At 30.7% G+C, this 19,855-nt stretch overlaps 1 protein-coding gene across 1 annotated transcript in view; it reads right to left on the bottom strand.

Moving 5' to 3' along the window:
* Window positions 1-19,855, bottom strand: part of LOC111696030 (trichohyalin) — a gene marked incomplete at its 3' end in the record, with an annotated part of 31,147 nt that overhangs the window by 7,100 nt on the left and 4,192 nt on the right. Inside the window, exons 5-14 of the mRNA XM_023465547.1 lie at window positions 18,907-19,017; window positions 14,809-14,867; window positions 12,283-12,430; window positions 10,209-10,317; window positions 9,980-10,032; window positions 7,931-8,031; window positions 5,002-5,984; window positions 4,838-4,925; window positions 4,453-4,605; window positions 1,769-1,902 (exon numbers count right to left, since the gene is read on the bottom strand). Of these exons, the coding sequence (XP_023321315.1) occupies window positions 1,769-1,902; window positions 4,453-4,605; window positions 4,838-4,925; window positions 5,002-5,984; window positions 7,931-8,031; window positions 9,980-10,032; window positions 10,209-10,317; window positions 12,283-12,430; window positions 14,809-14,867; window positions 18,907-19,017 (1,939 nt within the window). The remainder of the gene's footprint in view (window positions 1-1,768; window positions 1,903-4,452; window positions 4,606-4,837; window positions 4,926-5,001; window positions 5,985-7,930; window positions 8,032-9,979; window positions 10,033-10,208; window positions 10,318-12,282; window positions 12,431-14,808; window positions 14,868-18,906; window positions 19,018-19,855) is intronic.

Raw genomic sequence — 19,855 nt, 5'->3', positions numbered from 1 at the left:
AAATTTACTGAACCGGATATACATACAAAATTTACTGAACCAGATATACATACAAAAATTACTGAACTAGATATACATACAAAAATTACTGAACCGGATAAACATACAAAAATTACTGAACCAGATATACATACATAAATTACTGAACCAGATATACATACAAAATTTACTGAACCAGATATACATACAAAATTTACTTAACCAGATATACATACAAAATTACTGAACCAGATATACATACAAAATTAATGAACCAGATATACATACAAAAATTACTGAACCAGATATACATACAAAATTTACTGAACCAGATATAAATACAAAATTTAATGAACAAGATATACATAAAAAAATTACTGAACCGAATAACATACAAAAATTACTGAACCGGATATACATACAAAATTTACTGAACCAGATATACATACAAAAATTACTGAACCAGATATACATACAAAAATTACTGAACCAGATATACATACAAAATTTTTCTTGTTTTTAAGTTTAAAACGGATAATGGCAAAGCTAAGAACGCCAGTTAAAGGAAATGAGTTTTTGCCTCAAACTCAAATGTTCTATTCCCTATAGCTATGCAATCAGTTTGATATCTTAATCAAAGACTATTGGATCCATCAGAAGTTTGAAATATAAAAGGTCTTTGACATCGGGTTGCAAAGATATAAAGAAAAAAACCTGTTATTGTTTACAGCAAAAAAAAACTTTAAAAACTAAACCTGACATAAATTTCCTATGTATTAGTGTTTAGAAAGGTATTAACTGCGCAAACGATCTGAATTGATTTCAGGAAAAAATTTTTTTTACATTTTCAGCATAAATATGCACTTAGTTATAATTTATACCATCATGGAATTGAACAGAATTTGACAGTAAATTTCAGTACATGATTACATGCTTTTTTGTGCAAGTTCCTAAAATTTTAGTCCATGATTACATGCTTTTTTGTTGCAAGTTCCTAATGTATTTTTATTCCTTTATTACTATTTATATTTTCGTGCCCATCTTCTTTTTAAATTTTTGATTATTTTCTCTTTGTAAAATAAAAACAATATAAAAAAATTTAAAGGATTATTGTTTTTTTTCGTGGATTTTCAAAATTTTACTAAATCATAAATTTTAGGAAATTGTGAGCATTTATAAAACTGTCTTTGGGGTTATGTAAGTTGCCTCCAATTTTTTTAGTCTGGTCGGTTCAGCCGTTTTTACGTATATTGGATAAAAACTAACAGACACCCGAGCAATCAAAAATGAATATACACATAGATTGCTCTTGAATCTTGATAAAAGTTAAATTGAGGCCGAATTTAAAGAATTTGAGCCGCGGCTTAAACCATATTTGAGCCGCACGGGACTCAAATTTTTTGGCGGATTTTAGACGCGGCTCTAATTCATGAAATTCGGACTCTGGAATCCTGATTTTATTTGATTAAATGCATTTCGGGACATTTCAATATTTGATTTAATTCTATTCGTGGATAAAAAAAAATCATCTAATTTAAAATTTAAACATTTGCACAAAATTTCAATAAGTTTAGAAAGTATTTTCACAGAGTCTTTTTATCTCATTACCCAATTTTTTCAATATTGAAGGCACTCGCTTGTGGCTCAATTTTAAGGGAGAAATCTATTTTTGGGTGGGTCGATTTTTACCTTTTTTATGATAGGTATAATAAAAGACAAAACACCATTGTGAATTTTCCTCGACACTCTCTAATTTTAAAACTTTTTTTGCGCCTGTTTAAAAACTCACCTTTAAGTTTAGCCTCTAATTCTAGTTTTTCATTTTCCAATTTCTCGAGGAGAGCTGAATTTTGATTTCTTAAATCAGTTTCATCGTTCAACATTTTTCCGCGCAAACCCTCAGTTTCGCTGGATATTTGTGCTCTAAACATGGATATTTGTGCTCTTTACATGGATTTATGTGCTCTAAACATGGATATTTGTGCTCCAAACATGGATATTTGAGCTCTAAACATTGATAATTGTGCTCTAAACATGGATATTTGAGCTCTAAACATAGATATTTGAGCTCTAAACATAGATATTTGAGCTCTAAACATAAAAAGTACTAGAGTTTAAAATAATGTTTATCTCGATATCTATGGGGATTAAATCTCAGGATACCTTATAATTAAATTATAATTAGGGTTTCCATTCGCAAAACTTTTGCGCAATTTTTGCGGCACGAGATGCAAAATTTTTCTTTCTTTGAGCATCAGTTTTGTGCGAAAAAAACAACAATTTGCGCAATCATTCGCAAAAATCATTTCGCGCAAAATTGCCCTATTCCGCTTTTGCGAAACTCAAGTTTTGCGCAATTCCGCAACTAGAGTTTTGCGCAATTCCGCAATTTCGTAAAAATCAAACGGTTGGTGACGATGTGTGTTTCTTAGAATTCAATTCTGAAAAAATCTTGTTTTGGAATGTCTTCCTATTGGTCACTTTTACATAATTGACCAATGACAGGTAAGAAGAGTTTAAATCTCACGGGCGCGCACCTTATTCACTTAAAATTATTATTAGGATTAAAATATTGCCAAGTTTCACACTCTCTAATTTCTATTTCATTAATTTTGGTCCCTTAATTTAAACTTTTTGTAACTGGAAGTAACCAATTGAGTGTAGTATAATCGTTATCATACTCGTATGTTAATATTTTTTATATGTATGGAATAAATCTTCAGTTGTTTAATTCTAAGCTTAGAATATCAATTTTTGACCCTTTGCCTGAAAAGTTACATTTTGCGTAAAACTTGCGGTTTTGCGCAAATTGCACAAAAACAAATTGCGCAAAACTAAAATATCGTTTTCTGCGCAACTTTCGCAAAAAATATTTCCGGTTTTGCGCAAATTGCGAAAAAAAATAGCGCAAAAACACGCAAAACTCATTGCGTTTCATGAGCAAAAATGGCGCAAAAGTTCGCAAAAAAAAATTTGCGCAAAAGATTTAGCCATTTCGTGGAAACCCTAATTATAATATTATCTCTGAAGTAGGTTCCAATCTTGGGACAAAAGGATGAAATCCTTTGGACAACAAGATAATATTATAATCGATTCTGGAACACAGCTCAAAAGTTTTCACTTCTGGTTTTAGTAATTCTCTTTTTTCTTGCAAGTGAAGGATTTTTACAATTTTTTTTTCACATTTTCTAACAAAAAAAAAGATCTAAATTAGTTAAATAGTTGGATAGGGATAACCAATTTTATTTTTAAAGGGCAATTTTTTACAAATTTAAAAAAAAAATTTGGTTTTAAGACATTTATTGGCATTTTGTTTTGGTTGATACCGAAGAGGTAAGTTTATTATTTCTTTATTGTTTTTTTTTTACTAAAGATCATATTTTTTTCTGATGTTTTTTTTTAATTCCAAACAATCAAATTATTTAAATTTACTCTAAAACACAGGATTGATTAGAACTAAACAGTTAAAATATAAATGTATTTGGTTATTTCTTTCCAAAGTTTCGAGCTGTAAAAACTAATTGATAGAAATCTTTGCACACAAAATATTGTCAAAACTAAATTGAGTTTAAATTAAACGCACTGACAGAAAATTTGCAATTCCTTTCAATAAACTTGCAGATAAATATAAATATAAATATAATAAATATAATATATAATAAATTATGCATGAATTTGCATCGTCAAAATTAGTCTTTTCAAGAATTTGCAGAGACCCCTTCGTATACTAAATGTTGTTGGTCTTACTGTTGTTAGTTAGTTTGATATACTTTGTTCATATATATTTTTTTAATTTTGCTTGAACTGTGTTTTTTTAAACCGTTTTTTATCAGATTGTTGAAAAAGAATCTTAGGGTTCGCACATAAAGCAAATGGTGTAACATGTAAAGTAAGATATCATTTTTATTTCAAATATTTTAGGTTCTTTGAACGTACAAAATTTTTGAGAACAAACGAAACTTTTTGTAAAAAAGGGTGTTGTTAGGATGGACAAACGAAATCGATCGTTCAGGGGAATGAAAATTATCATTTAATAAAAAGGAACGAAAAACCAACGAACGCTTTAAAATAATTTGAACAAACATGAAAAAAAACAATCATTTTTTTACCAAAAGATTTGGGAAAAAACTATTGATTTTTACTGAGTTGGATCAAACTTTTTAAAAACGATAATTTTTACTAAACAAACGATTTTTCTTAAAACACAAAAATTTTTTACTGTTTGAATGTTTTTATTGAAAAATTCTACTGAACAAACGATATTACTGAACAATCGTTCAGTGAGAAAGCAAACGAAATAGATGGAAAATGAACAATAGTTTTGAGAACGAACAAAATAAATTATTTTTTGAACGATTGAAAAAAAACTTAATGCGTCGTTTACAAACAATGAATAAACGAAATGAAAAAAAATCGAACTTCCCCATCTCTAGTTCTTTGATTGATATGCTTTGACATCTGTTCCTTGCCTACCTGAGCTCTAGGTTTACAGCATCCATCCTTCTTTGAAGTTCATCTTGCTCTTGTAATATTTTCTTCTGAAGCTCTTCCCGTTCCTTCTCAACATTTTCGCGGATTTTTCTAGATTCTTCTTTTCTCATCTGTTCAGCTTCAGCCAGACTATCCCTATATTGAAAATAGAATACATAATAATAAAACAGCGTTACATTTTTTAAAGAAAAGTCAAGATTATCTAAGTCGGAAATTTTGTGTGAAGTATCGTTAATATTGAACTTTGATATCTAATGTGGGCACTTTTAATTAAAAATCTGTTAGAATAGGATTTTTAAAAATCAGAATGAATTAAATAATTACAAAAGTTTCATTGGATTTGAATTCACAGAACAACAAAAAATACCTGATTGCTCTATTTTCATTTATTATTTTATCTTGAAGATTGGTGGTTGCTTCCTCCATACTTCTTTTAATAGACTCTTTGTCCTCAGCTAATAAACACAAAGAAGTTAACAAACATTTTTATAAAAAAAATCTGGTTCATTACAGATACAAATTGAGCTTTACCTAAATAGTCTCTAAGCTCCTGTTTCTCTCTCTCTAACCTTTCTTTTATTCTCTCTGCTTCCTGCATTCGTTTTTCATTTTCTATTTCAAGCATTCTTCGGAGTTCATCGCTTTCACGCTTTCTTGCTTCCAGTTCCTTTTTCACCTTCTCAAACATTTCAATAAGGTCATTTCTTCCCTTTTCTTTGGAATTTTCAAGTTTTTCTTGTAATTCTCTTTCTTTCTCTGCTTGCTTTGCTGCTTCTTGAGCTAGTTTTTCCTCAAGACTTGCTTGATCCTGTTTAAACTTTGCTTCAAGCCTTGCTTTTTCCTCTTCCAGTGCATTTTTCATCTGCTCGCTGGACTCTGTTCTCTCCTTGTTCTCATTCTCCATCTTCTCCTTGAGTAGATTTGCCTCCTCTTCCATTTTTCTTCTCAACTCTTCCTTCTCTCGAGCAATGTTCTCCTTAATCTCATTGGAGTCTTTCTCCATATACTCCTTCAACTCCTGTTTATCCTGCTCTATTCTCATCTTAATCTCTTCAGCCTCCTGTTTTCTTGCATCGTTTTCAGTTTGGATTTTCTCAAAGATATCTTTTCCTTGATTTTCTAGAGAAGTTTTCAACATGTTGGATTCATCTTCTATTTTGTTAAGCAGACCCCTGGTTTCATCTTCTAACTTTTTCCGTGCTTCCTCATTTTCGTCTCGTCTCGTCTCATTCTCGGTGTTTAGTTTATCGCGCATTTCTTCTGTCTCAGTCTGAATTATTTCTCGCATTTCTGTATTCTGTGCATCCAATTGTTCCATCAGCTGATTGTTACTAGTTTGCAGTTTGTCCGCCAGTGCACTTAGTTCCACGTGGATGTTTGCTTTTGTATGTTCTATTCCCTGATTCAACTGACTGGTTTCATGGTCAACCTTGGTTTCCAGGTTCTCTAAACCAGCCTCAAGGTGGCTCAGCCCTGGCAGTATTCTAGATTCAATTTGTGCTTCCAACTTGGACCTGAATCACAGATCTCTTGAGAATATTTTAAAAAACACTGTGTGTCTTTAATTAGGGCTGGGCACGTTCTCACTTGTAGCCGTTTTGTTAACGGTTAGTTCCAACTAGGGTTTCCACCGGAATTCCGGGTTACGGTTTACGTACGGAAATGATATCCGGAAATTTTTTCCATTTCCATTATGGAAAAGGTTCGGGAAAACCGGAATTCCGGAACGATTTTTTTTTTCGTAAAACGGAAATTTCCGGAATGTTGTTCCGGAATTACGGATTGTTACGGAATATCGTTCCGGAAATTTTCCGGAAAATCGTTCCGGAAATTTCTGGTTTTCGGAACATTTGGTACCAGAATTACATTAAAGTCTTACATATGTAAATACAACACCAGTTAGTAACACTAACAATATATGAATGGATGCCAGACGGTAGAAAAAATTATACTCAATAATCAATATTCAACCGGAAACCGGAAATTTTTCCGGTTTACGAAATGGAAACTGGAAATTTTACGGTTTCCATTCCGTAAAACGGAAATTTTTCCGGTTTACGTGACGTAAACCGGAAATTTTCCGGTTTACGTTACGTAAACCGTAAAAATTTCCGGTTTAATGAATGGAAACCGGAAATTTTTCCAGTTTACGAAATGGAAACCGGAAATTTTTACGGTTTCCATTCCGTAAAACGGAAATTTTTCCGGTTTACGTGACGTAAACCGGAAAATTTCCGGTTTCCATTTATACCGGAATTATCCCGGAATTCCGGTTTACGCAACAAATTTCCGGATCATTCCATTTCCAAAATGGAAATTTTTTCCGGAAAAATGGAAACCCTAGTTCCAACCATTAAACAAGAAATAGTTTAGGTTAGCGTTAGTTTTAAAGGAATGTTTGTTTTGCTAACGGTATTTTCCGTTATTTTAAAAAGTTGCAGTTAGTTAAGGATCTCAATTTTATTAACAGCATTATCGGAAGATATGTTGCCGGTTTTTTGCAAGAAACGACATTAGCTGTTCAAAAATTTCCTAAGTTTACCTCAAAAAATACGATATTTAAAAACATGAAAATACGTAAAATGTACATGCAATTTTAGCAGGAAAAAAGAACAAAAGTTGCCGTTTTTTAAAAAACCCTCAGTTTCGTTTTCATTTTCAACTGTTTTTTTTTCAAAAACGGCTAATCCGTTTTGTCAATGATTTAAAAATTAACAGCTTTTGCCGTTCGTTATCGGACTCTTCCGTTATTTTTCGAAAACCTCCGTTTCGTTAACGAAACTTTGCCCAGCCTTACCTTTAATAAGGGGAGTTTTGATTTTGATCTTATTTGCAATTAACTCTAGCTTAACATAAAACTTTTTATTATTAAATAGCATTGTATGGAACCTTTCTATCCTTTTTGCAGAATAAAAAAGATATTGCTGAAGTTTATACATGTCATGAGGTACAATAAAAGTTGAAAAAGAAATTTAACTTTAAATGGTTTCAACAATCATTTTTAGATATCATGTTATATGTAAAAGAGGAAAATGAAAGAAAATAAAAAAAGATATTTAATTGTTAAAGTTAAAAGTGTTAGGAAGGATGTTCAGTAAGTTCAAGAGTAAACAACCACACCAACCTTGCTAAACAATCTTGGGTACAGTAAAAGGAATTAGTTACATGCAAACATAAGTTGTGAAATTAATCTATTGCGTTTAAAAAAGAAATAAATATTAAATGATTGCATGTCTCTCTTCAAACACTTTTTTAATATTTTACAAGTTGGAGAAAAATAAATAGTTAGCAGAAAAACTCCTTTTGATGAATAATATGCATTAAATGCAAGTTTAAAGGTATCTAGATACTTCAAAAGGAAAATTAAAATCTGCATTAAGCAAGGGTACAGTTACAAATAAATTCCAAGAAATAAATCAATCAATCAATCAGGATAATCTGAAATATTTCTCAAAGATTCCTATTTGTATTTTGTTCTGCTAGGATGAGTTTGATTCCCTCTAGTTCGGTTAAATTCCCATCCTCTTGGGCATTCAGCTTCCCTTCAACCTCCTCCTTATCCTACAATGGTAAGCGTTTATATCAATACAACGAGGACAACTTTACTTTAAGTTTGATTTCCTAACATGCTTTTTTCGAGTATTAAGGTTTACAAGGAAACAAAGAGAATCTGTTGATTGACAGATTCTCTCTGTTTCCATGTTAATGTGCACTGTACATCCATGCCGTTCGAAAGCTTGGAAGAACTCAAGTATTGAAATCAAAAGTCGTCTTTATTGTTTCAATGTATACGACGAGGACTGTAGAGTGTAGAATGTGTATTATGATATTGCAACTTCCACCTGGAATTTTTAAAAGTTTGCGAATTTAGTTTAAAGGGACTGACCACCTCATTTCAAATAATCCTCACACACTAGTATGCCGATTCCATTAACGCCTCATCCAATCAGGGTTCAGTCATGTGCTTGTTGTCATTCTGAACCAATAGAAATGGTATGGCGGTAACATCTATCTTTATTTCTATCTCATTATCCAATCAGAGTTATGAATCCTTTAATCGGCGCTATCAGTAAATGGAAATATTTACATCTACTGAATCTATTGTGCTTCGTTTAAAAAGTCATTTGCCTGATTTATACTGGTAGTTGGTACCCTATAAACCTTAGAACAAAACAAATGAAATGAAATAATCCATATATTTCCAACCCCAGCATGGCGTAAACTCAAAATAATTGGATTAATATATCGAACAGCATGCATGGTTTGAAAAATCAATGGGTCTAAAGAACATTGGGTTCCAAAGCTATAGGGATTGAAAAATCATAGTTTGTGGCAAAGATCTTTTACAAAGATAAAAATATTTTTATCTGAAAATTGATAATTTTCAATTGTGGTTTATTTATTTCAGCAACTAGCGGAACTATGCAGCAGGGACAAAAAAAGGAAATTGACGTAATTCCTATAAACGTTTTAAATATTAAAAAAATACCATTTTTTCCTCCTTGTGCCTGAGATAAAGTTATAAAGGGTAAAGATGTGAATCAATGATGCAACTATTTAATATTGCTACATAGTAGTGGACAGCCCCTTTAACATTTAACAACTAAAAATATTCCAAATATTTCTCTCCTGAATTCCAGAATAATGTTAACTATTTCAAATTATCGATACTGTGTTGAGAATGAATTTGAATCCAGGTGACAGAATTTAGATTGGATGACATGAACTGAATGATGGATAAATGAATGTAAAAAGAGTACATGGATGAGTCGACAACAAACATGGTTGAAGGACTTGGTAAAAGTGTATGAATTGGATGACAACTGTTCATGTTTGAGGGACTTAAACTGGATGAAAACAGTACATAGTTGAGGGATATAAAGTGGATGACAATAGTATATAGTTGAGGGATATAAACTGGATGACAACAGTACATAGTTGAGGGATATAAACTGGATGACAACAGTGCATGGTTGAGGGATATAAACTGGATGACAACAGTACATGGTTGAGGGATGTAAACTGTATGACAACAGTATATAGTTGAGGGATATAAACTGCATATTTGAGGGATCTGAGTGGGGGATGACAACGCAATTGGATATGGTAAGTGTATATTAGATGACAATATGAATGGGATGAGAGCAGGGAATGGTTAGTGGTTATAAATGGGATGACAAAGGAGCATGGTTAGTGGTTATAAATAGGATGAAAAAGGAGCATGGTTAGTGGGTATGAATGGGATGACAAAGAGCATGGCTAGTGGGTATGAATGGGATGACAAAAGGAGCATGGTAAAAATGAATGAATGACAATGAACGAACATGGTTAAATAATTTGGAATGAGAGCAGGGCATGGTTAAAGGGCTCGAACAAGATGACAACAAAACTGTTGGGAGAGATGAAATAGGATTGAATATTGGCATAAAAAAAAATTTAAAAAAAAATACGAGAAAAGGAAGAAATGACGTATAAATGTAAATGAAAAAAGTTATTACAACAATTTTACCTGCTCCCTCTCCTTTTTTTCTTCTATAATTGCATTGTTCAACTTTTCCGTTTCTTTCAAATTTAATATTTTTAATTTTTTTTAATAAAGTGGTTTCCTAACGCAATAGTATTTGCTCTTTTGTAAGGGATTTTAAGTTTACGTGTGTTCACATTTTACAAAAAAATATTTTTTAATATTTATATGTCATTTTTTTCGTAATTAAAATTGATGCATTTAAATTTGTTGCCTTGCTGCATTTTGTTTTTATAATCATCCATGTCGTCTTCATTTTCTCTAATCTTCTCCCATAGTTTCTCCTTTTCTCCCGTTATTCTTTCGTCTATATTCCTACAAACCTACAAAAACATATTTGTTTGTGTTTACTGAAAAACGTTAAAACAGCTGAAGCGGTTAGACCCAGGGGGGATGATAGTTCTCTACCTGTGTGCTAAGTGAGCTGTACTGTACACTTAGAACTGTTTACTACTATTGATATACTATAGGTTAGGCCATAATCAACTAATAATAAACAAATAAGCAGTACGATCTCGGCATAGTTTATAACCTATACAATTAGTACAGGATTAGCGTATACATCATCACTCAATACACTATAACCTCGTTGGTTAGACCCCATAATTGAGACCTCAAAGACCCCAGGCAGATTTATGAATATAATATGGTCATAAACTGAACCTTTCAACATTTCTTTTTTTTACCAAATTGTGGAATTATATATAAGTGTGAAAACTAAAAAATGAACTGCAAAAATTTTATTTTAAACGTTATACTAACGAGATTTCTTCAATTAAATTGATTTACACCGAACCTCATAAAGGCCTTGTCCAGATCAAGTACGCAATCATACAGTCATGACCAGAAAACTCCGAAATAGGAAGACGACTTTGTAGCAATACTTTTGTGTTTTTAATGTTGTAAGAAAGCAAATAATTCTACTAGACACTTATTAAATCACAAATCAAGTCTTTTTAAACGGACCAACTTCTGTTTCCGTGCTTATTTGACAAACTATGTAAAGTCATAATTTGAGTTTAAAAGTCGTCTTTCTATTCCAGAGTTTTCTTGTTATCACTGCAGATGTTGTTATATTGTGAGTTTACTGTAAAGAAATTTTTGCATTTCTAAATTTTCAGAATTGAACTGCTTTACTGCAGCTTGAATAATGACGATGTTGGTATCTGCCTTATTATTAATTACAGGGTGTCCCAATAATCATGGGAATTCAGTGACGAATTCGATATCGTCTTTTTAAATAATTTTTTGATTTAGTATAGTGATACCTACTGAGAAAGCTGTAATCTGTAAGAGTTTCGTCTGTTTGGTTCACATTTTGTTTGTTTATGTTTTGACTGCATACGGTTACTTAGTAATACAAGAAAATTACAGTATACAAACAGAGTAATCTTGTCCGTCTTCACTGTTCATCTTGCGGAGACATTAAAGACACATCTTTACAGTCTTTTACCCTTTTCATAAAATAAATTCTAGCAGACATAAAAATATTATGGCTTTTGAAATTAGTATTATAATGCTATGACATAACAAAGACGATATCCAATTCGTCACTGAATTCCCATGTTTTTTAGGACACCCTGGAGATAAAGAGCTGGTACTGTCATTGCAAAAACTTAAAAAATATGTCTGTCCTTAGAGCTATTGTTATGTTATGTAGAAAACCAAAAGATTGTGTTGAGTTTTAAAGTTTACAGTTTGTGTTTAAGATTTATAGTTCAAGTTTTCAGCCGCCATAGCAACAAACCCATCACACCAATATGTTGCAATAATTTATGATAAAATAATATACTTTGATAAAAAAGGTTCAGGACCTCATACTTTCAAGGATTTTAAAGAACTGTCTTTGTATTTTAAAATGACATTCTCTCTAAATAGGGGCTTTCCATATTCAACGTTAGCCTGAAAACCTTCACCAGTATTAATGTGGAAGATATGGTCGTTTGTCTAGCTGAAATGGTACAACGGTACAGCGGTACCTTTGAAACCTTAATCTGATCAAAAATGTGAAAGATTACAACGCCTTTTTTCTCCTTTAATTAAGAAATGCGCAAGTCACTTTTCTTGAGAAACCGCAGATGTAAATAAACAGTTTAATTAAACAAAGTCATGCTTATCAATTTAAACTTGATAAGATTAAGCTTTAAAAGGAAACCATCTTTGCATTAGGCTTCCATGTACATCTAAAAGATTTAGTTCTAACAATTTTCTAAATGTTTATGAAGCAGAATTATGCAATTGTCGTCAGATTGACTAGAAAAAGATGGAATACAAATGCTACGGTATACCTGTTCAAAATCTTTATAAATCTCTTCTTTCTCCTTTTTTCTCTCCTGTTCCTCCTTCTGTATCCTGTTTTCCAGTTCTCCTTTAATCCTCTCCTGTTCCTCCAACAGATCCTTCCCTTGCTCAACCATCTCACGTTCCAAACCCAGCCTAAACATATCAGAATACAGTATCCAAACCCAACCTTAAACATATCAGAATACAGTATCCAAACCCAACCTGAACATATCAGAATAAAGTATTCAAACCCAACAAATAAGGGTTCAGAAAAAACTTTTAAAAAGTTGTATTTATTCTATATAACCCTGCAGCCTTAGAGACTTTAGGAACTTTTAGTAAAATTTCGCAGGGAAGGTTTGATTGTAAATGCATTGAATAATTTTCAATATTTTGCAAAATTGAGTAAATTTTCTTGGAAAACAGTCTTTTGTCCATAGGAAACCAATATAATATCTTTATAATTCCAATTATAATTTTTCAATAAATTACAAATTCTGAAATTAATAACTTTTAATTAACATCTGACCAATAGAAGATCAAAGTCAATTTGATTAAAGATCCAATGTAGCACACTGAACCAAGGATAATTTTGATTTTAATTGAATATCCCAATTAGCACACTGAACCAAGGCTAATTTTGATTTTAATTGAATATCCAATGTAGCACACTGAACCAAGGATAGTTTTTATTTTGATTGAAGATCCCATGTAGCACACTGAACCAAGGATAATTTTTATTTTGATTGAAGATCCCATGTAGCACACTGAACCAAGGATAATTTTGATTTTAATTGAATATCCCATGTAGCACACTGAACCAAGGATAATTTTGATTTTAATTGAATATCCCATGTAGCACACTGACCCAAGGATAATTTTGATTTTAATTGAATATTACATGAAGCACACTGAACCAAAGTTAATTTTGATTTTAATTGAATATCCCATGTTATAGCACACTAAACAAAAGTTAATTTTGATTTTAATCGAATATCCCATGTTATAGCACACTAAACAAAAGTTAATTTTGATTTTAATTGAATATCCCATGTTATAGCACACTAAACAAAAGTTAATTTTGATTTTAATCGAATATCCCATGTTATAGCGCACTAAACAAAAGTTAATTTTGCTTTTAATTGAATATCCCATGTTATAGCGCACTAAACAAAAGTTAATTTTGATTTTAATTGAATATCCCATGTTATAGCGCACTAAACAAAAGTTAATTTTTATTTTAATTGAATATCCCATGAAATAGCACACTAAACAAAAGTTAATTTTTATTTTAATTGAATATCCCATGTTATAGCACACTAAACAAAAGTTAATTTTGATTTTAATTGAATATTCCATGTAGCAAACTGAACTAAAGATAATTTTTATTTTTATTGTAGATCCTGCATGAGGCCCACACCAAACCAACGATCATATTAATTTCGCCGGAGATAAATTAAATGTTTTTATGACTACTGCGCTTTTAGAGTGCTTCACGCCCCTTTTCCTATTAACAATTTTAATTGTTGCAATGCAATTTGCCATAGTTTTAGTAAAATATAGAGATTGTTTTTGGTATTTAAAAAAAAAACGTTCGCTCCAACGCTGCTTAATAAATACAAAGAAAACTACAATCTTTGTTCTTTTTTGTAAAATGTTTAAACAAAAAATTCATTTTTTAAAGTTGGAGAATGGAAAATTTTAACAAGGATCATCTGTTTACTATCTATCTAATAAATAATGATTTCTTGGCCAACTTTCCTTGGCTCATATTTTCGAAATTTGGTCTCTCAGAATAAACCTTTTTCTTTTTCTTTGGTTTTGAGATCATAACTTTTGAATTGTTCAGCTTTTCAGAAAAAGTTTAATCAATGTTTTTTAAAGAATTTTCAAAAAATGAAAGTTTAAATCTGGTTAAAACTGGATTTATTTTCTGTAGAAGTTAAATAAGATATTTTTATATTNGGGGGGGGGGTTAATATTAAGAAGTACTCTCATACTTTATAGCACTTGACTTCCCGAGCCGTCCTGCCCTGCCCAGATGTATTCTTATTTGTTTTTACCAAGGAGAATAAAATAGAATAAGAAATATTTGTCTAATGTACAATTACTCCGTATACAATGACCTATTCTGAACATTTCTTGTACAAATGTAGTATACCGTCTGCAAACCATGTATAATCATAGGGCAGGGCGGGCCGCGTCAGTTGTATCTTCCCTCTATTCCATACTCCGTGGTTTTTACCCTATGCGTCTTAAAGTGTCCCTTATCCCCTTAAATCTGTATCTCCTTTTGTAATCAGGAATCCAATCAGGATCTCCTGAAATCCATAGATTTCAGTGGTGCAGCCCCCAACCCTTCCTACGCCTCTGGTATATAAGTAAATTTGTAATAACTAATAAGTATATATCTATATTTTGCATGTCTGTTGGTTTCCAACATCCAAACCACAGATTCACATTATTATCTCTAAATATTGGATTGTTCTATTTGACAACCCAACACAGACAGATATAGATTCAATATTCACCTCATCTTATCTCGTTCTTCTGATTCTAACTCCAGACCTTGGCTCAGTCCCTCAATATCCTAAAAAATCAAAAAATTAATTTTCTTAACTAATTTATAAAAAATTATGCTAAAAATCAAGTGTTTAGAGTTTTATAACGTATGGCTGAAAAAGTATAAATGAGTTAGTTAGGTAAAAGCAAACGCCTATGAGTTGCGACACTTCAGAGTCGACCCAGTCTAAAAAAAAATGATGCAGCTTGGATCTTTGTAAAATCGCGATAGTTAAAGGGAGTGACCGGCAATGTGACACTTTTCTGAACACTACACTAAAAACTGGGATTTGAAAAGTTAAAATCCTGAAATAAATAATGAGAGAATTCAGGAATTTAATTTCCTGTTTGATTTTCCTGCCGTCAATAAACTAAATTTTCATTAAATATATATTCATCTGTAACTAGATAAATATTCATCTATAACAAGATAAATATTCATCTATAACTAGATAAATAATCATCTATAACTAGATAATTTTCATCTGTAACTAGATAAATATTCATCTATAACAAGATAAATATTCATCTGTAACTAGATAAATATTCATCTATAGCTAGATTCATCAATAAAAAGATAAATATCCATCTATAACTAGATAAATATTCATCTATAACTAGATAAATATTCATCTATAACTAGATAATTTTCGTCTATAACAAGATAAATATTCATCTATAAATAGATAAATATTCATCTATAACTAGATAGATAAATTTTCATCTATAACTAGATAATATTCATCTATAACAAGATAAATATCCATCTATAATTAGCTAAATATTCATCCATAATTAGCTAAATATTCATCTATAACAAGCTAAATATTCATCTATAATTAGCTAAACATTAATCAATAACAAGATAAATATTCATTCATAACTAGCTAAATATTCTTCAATAACAAGATAAATATTAGTCTATAACTAGCTAAATATCCATCTATAAATAGTTACATATTCATCTATATTTAGCTAAATATCCATCTATAAATAGATATATATTCATCTATAACTAGCTAAATATCCATCTATACCTAGCAAAGTATTCATCTATAACTAGCTATATATTAATCTATAACATATATAAAATGAGTATCTATAACTAGCCAACTATTCATCTATAACTAGCTAAATATCCAACTATAAATAGCTAAATATCCATCTATAAATAGCTACATATTCATCTATAACTAGCTAAATATCCATCTATAACTAGCTAAATTACCATCTATAAATAGATAAATATCCATCTATAACTAGATAAATAATCATCTTTAACTAGCTAAATATCCATTTATAAATAGCTACATATTCATCTATAACTAGCTAAATATTCATCTATAACTAGCTAAATATCCATCTATAAATAGCTAAATATCAATCTATAACTAGCTAAATATCCATCTATAGCTAGCTAAATATCCATCTATAACTAACTAAATATTCATCTATAACAAGATAAATATCCATCTATGCCTAGCTAAATCCATCTATAACTAGCTAAATATCCAGCTACTGTAGGTATATACAGTACACACGAATCTCGGTATTTGTACAGTCTAGGAGAGTACATTTGTTTATTGTTAATTGTTTACTTAAAAATAAGTTTAATATACATTTAGTATATTATTTATATATATAAGTCAACACTATAAGCCAAATCTTCATGCAAAGAATATAATTTGATTAAATTTTACAATAAACTAGTCTTTATTCAAGCTTAATTATAATTGACAACGATGTTCTGCAACTTCCTTGACTGTAGTCATGGTGTGTGTCTGTACAAAAAGAGTATGTGTAAGGTTTACCGAACTCGTCTGCAAAACAGTGCGACTGGCTTTCTCATGACAGACCGGCGCAATTTCCATTCCTTTTATTCCTATTCCCTGCATGCATAAATTCAAGTGACCCTCTAAATTTTACATGTCATGTTTTATTTGTAACTAGATATCCTTTAAACCCCTGTTTAAACAAGCAAATATAAAATATAGATATTGTTTTTAAATAATAAATAATTTTGTTTAAAATGTGTTTCATATTTTTTATTTTTTTTTATTTCTGATCTCTTTTGTTTTTTTAACATTTCACTACATTGGATCATAGATAAAAGGACACTCTTCTCTTTATTAGATATTTTCTAAATTAGAGTTTTATTTTTCTTTTCTTTTTAGTTTTCAGAGAAACTTGAATTCTGGTAAAATTGTTAAAATATACAACTAAAAATATGGAATTAAGATAGAATATACAACAGAAACTTGAATTCTGGTAAAATTGTTAAAATATACAACTAAAAATATGGAATTAAGATAGAATATACAACAGAAACTTGAATTCTGGTAAAATTGTTAAAAGATACAACTAAAAATATGGAATTAAGATAGAATATACAACAACAAAAACTTGAATTCAGGAATGTGTTCTAAATAATTTAGAAATGATTAAAAGATTTTTTTAATTCGATAATCTGACACCCCCCCCCCCTTCACTCTAAACCCCCCTCCCTCTCCCTTGAGGGAGGGGAGGGTTAGGTTGAAAGAAATTGTTTTCTATAGTTTAATTATATATCTTTTTGTTATTATTGAAATAATAATTATTATAATTAATTATTTTTTTAAAATCTACAAATTGTACAACCCCCCTTTTAAACAATAGGGTTGGAGTCGTTCTTGACTAAGAACGGAACGTCCTAATTAAGAATGAAATGGGAATGAAACCGTTCTTCGACTAAGAACACCAAAAGAACGGAATGGAACAGGATGAATTGTTCTTCGACTAGGAACAACAAGAACGGAACGAAATGGAACGAGAACAACGATTGAAAAAAAGAACGGAGACCTTCGCTCATGAATGGAACTGAACAATTTCAAAAAAGTCATAACGTGCCTATCCCTATTCACAACCTATTTCGCTCTCTCTCATACAGGGTGTCCCACATCATATTAGACCGTCAACGGGTCTAAATTGCGATTTTCGGGACTAATAAGAAAATTTAATTAGAATAAATCAATTTGAAAAATAACATAAGGCTTATATAAGAATTTTCTTGCGGAAAATGATAAGTTCTTCGAGTATTAAGGGTTTATTTTGTCGTTAAAGATTAGAGATAATCTAATATGATATGGGACGCTCTGTAGTATACTGACCTGTACAACACGCTTTACAGATTAAACTAAAGTAAAGTTTATTTAAAGTTGAAATCTTGAACATTTTTAACCATACCTCCTCTTGTAAAAAGAGCTATTTAGCTGAACAAAAAAGTTTTGAATTTAAAATATGTCAGTGGATAAGTTTGCTGTTTTCATACAAAGGAGCTACAATGTCACAAAGTTGTATTTCCGTTTTGTCTAGTTTAAAGTGTTCTTTCTATTCTAAACTCTATACTCTCAGTTGTAGACATTTTACAACTTTTACAATTATTGCATTAAATGAAGACAATAAGGGAGGTTTAATTTCTTCTTTTAAACCCAAATTGCAATAAAATAATCCATTTTTAAAGTTTTATCTTAAATTAAATCATCACGAAGTTAAACTCTATATATACAGTAAAGCTTAGCGAAAAGATCAGGAACCAAAAAAAGTCTAAAACTATCAAGAATATAGATAAAGCTTAAAACTTTTGAAAAATAATTAATTTAGGGTTACGCAAACACTGTATCATTTAGCAGAAAATCAAGATTAATTGAAAGTAAATTATGCGAAAATGCAGAGTTTATCTGGGTTTGAATATCTAACTCGTCGATTTCGATGAGTTAAATATTTAAGTATAGCTCATAGCTAAGTTTTAATACAAGTCTATCAAGAGCGGCATTTAAGCCAAACTTAATATTTAATTTGTAACTTTTCATTCTTTAGATTTGGACTCTGTATTAAGAAAATTTCATAATAACAACATTTTCAAACTTTTAACTGTTTAAAATCCCTAGCGACGGTTTTTTATAGAAATAAGGTAAAAAGTTTCATTTTAATCTATTTAGCTGATCTTGGAAACCAAGTTGAGTATTTACCGTCATATGCTTTGCTGTGATATTATCCAGCTGATCTTGGAAACCAAGTTGAGTATTTACCTTTATATGCTTTGCTGTGATATTATCCAGCTGATCTTGGAAACCATGTTGGAAATTTTCAAACTGTTTCCCTCGGTCCTTTCTCTCCTTGTCCAATAGGTTTAGCATTTCCTAGATTTTATGCTTTTTAAAGGAACTGCAGGTGTTACTTTAAGTAATCCTACATGTTTATATTTGTTTGAGGGAATATTATTAGGTGCAAAAAAGTTTTTGCCCGGATTTTTATTTTTTCTAGTTTGTTTCAGATCAAAATGAAAGTATTTTTACACCGAACGTAGAAACAAAGTAGTAAAATTAAAAATCACAGCAAAAAAATTTTCGCACGCATGATACCCATTTCAATAGCATATATAGTTTATCGATTTTACTCAAATCATTTAAAAGCAGGTCGATAAAGTTTTTTAATCACCCTGGTGTAGGGTGATTAAGTAACTTTATCACCCTACAATGAGAAAAATTAGGTATAAAATTTGAAATTTTAATAGCAGGGTGAAAAAGTTTCTTTTTCGCCCTGCTGTAGGGCGATAAAGTCACTTAATCACCCTTGAACGGGAAATATTAGGTGTGATAAATTCCATCAAAATTGAATAAATGACATAAATATTCTTGTTTATTCCTTCTTTGATAATTTGAAATTTCTCCTTCTCAGCGGCTTTAGGATTTTTGCTTAGAATACAATCTGAATAAAATTGACAGAATTCAACAAACGTTTAAGACGAAAACCGAATTCCACCTTATGGCTCAATTAAGGGGTGATACTGATGAAAGGGTACCGCGGTAAATTAATTATGCCCCTCCTCGGAAAAGAAGGACAGTTGAAAATTTAAATTACAAACTATTCGATATAAAATTAAATTAAAATAGTTAAAACTATTTAATATCTATATATAATAAAACAATTTTTTGTGGACACTCATGGGTGGCAGGGGGTGTTATAGGCTAAAAAAAA

The sequence above is a fragment of the Eurytemora carolleeae genome, unplaced genomic scaffold (genome assembly GCF_000591075.1).
Source record: "Eurytemora carolleeae unplaced genomic scaffold, Eaff_2.0 scaffold246, whole genome shotgun sequence".
NCBI lineage: Eukaryota > Metazoa > Arthropoda > Copepoda > Calanoida > Temoridae > Eurytemora > Eurytemora carolleeae.
Note: the sequence above shows the minus strand (reverse complement) of the source record. Positions and strands in the feature narration are given on the sequence as shown.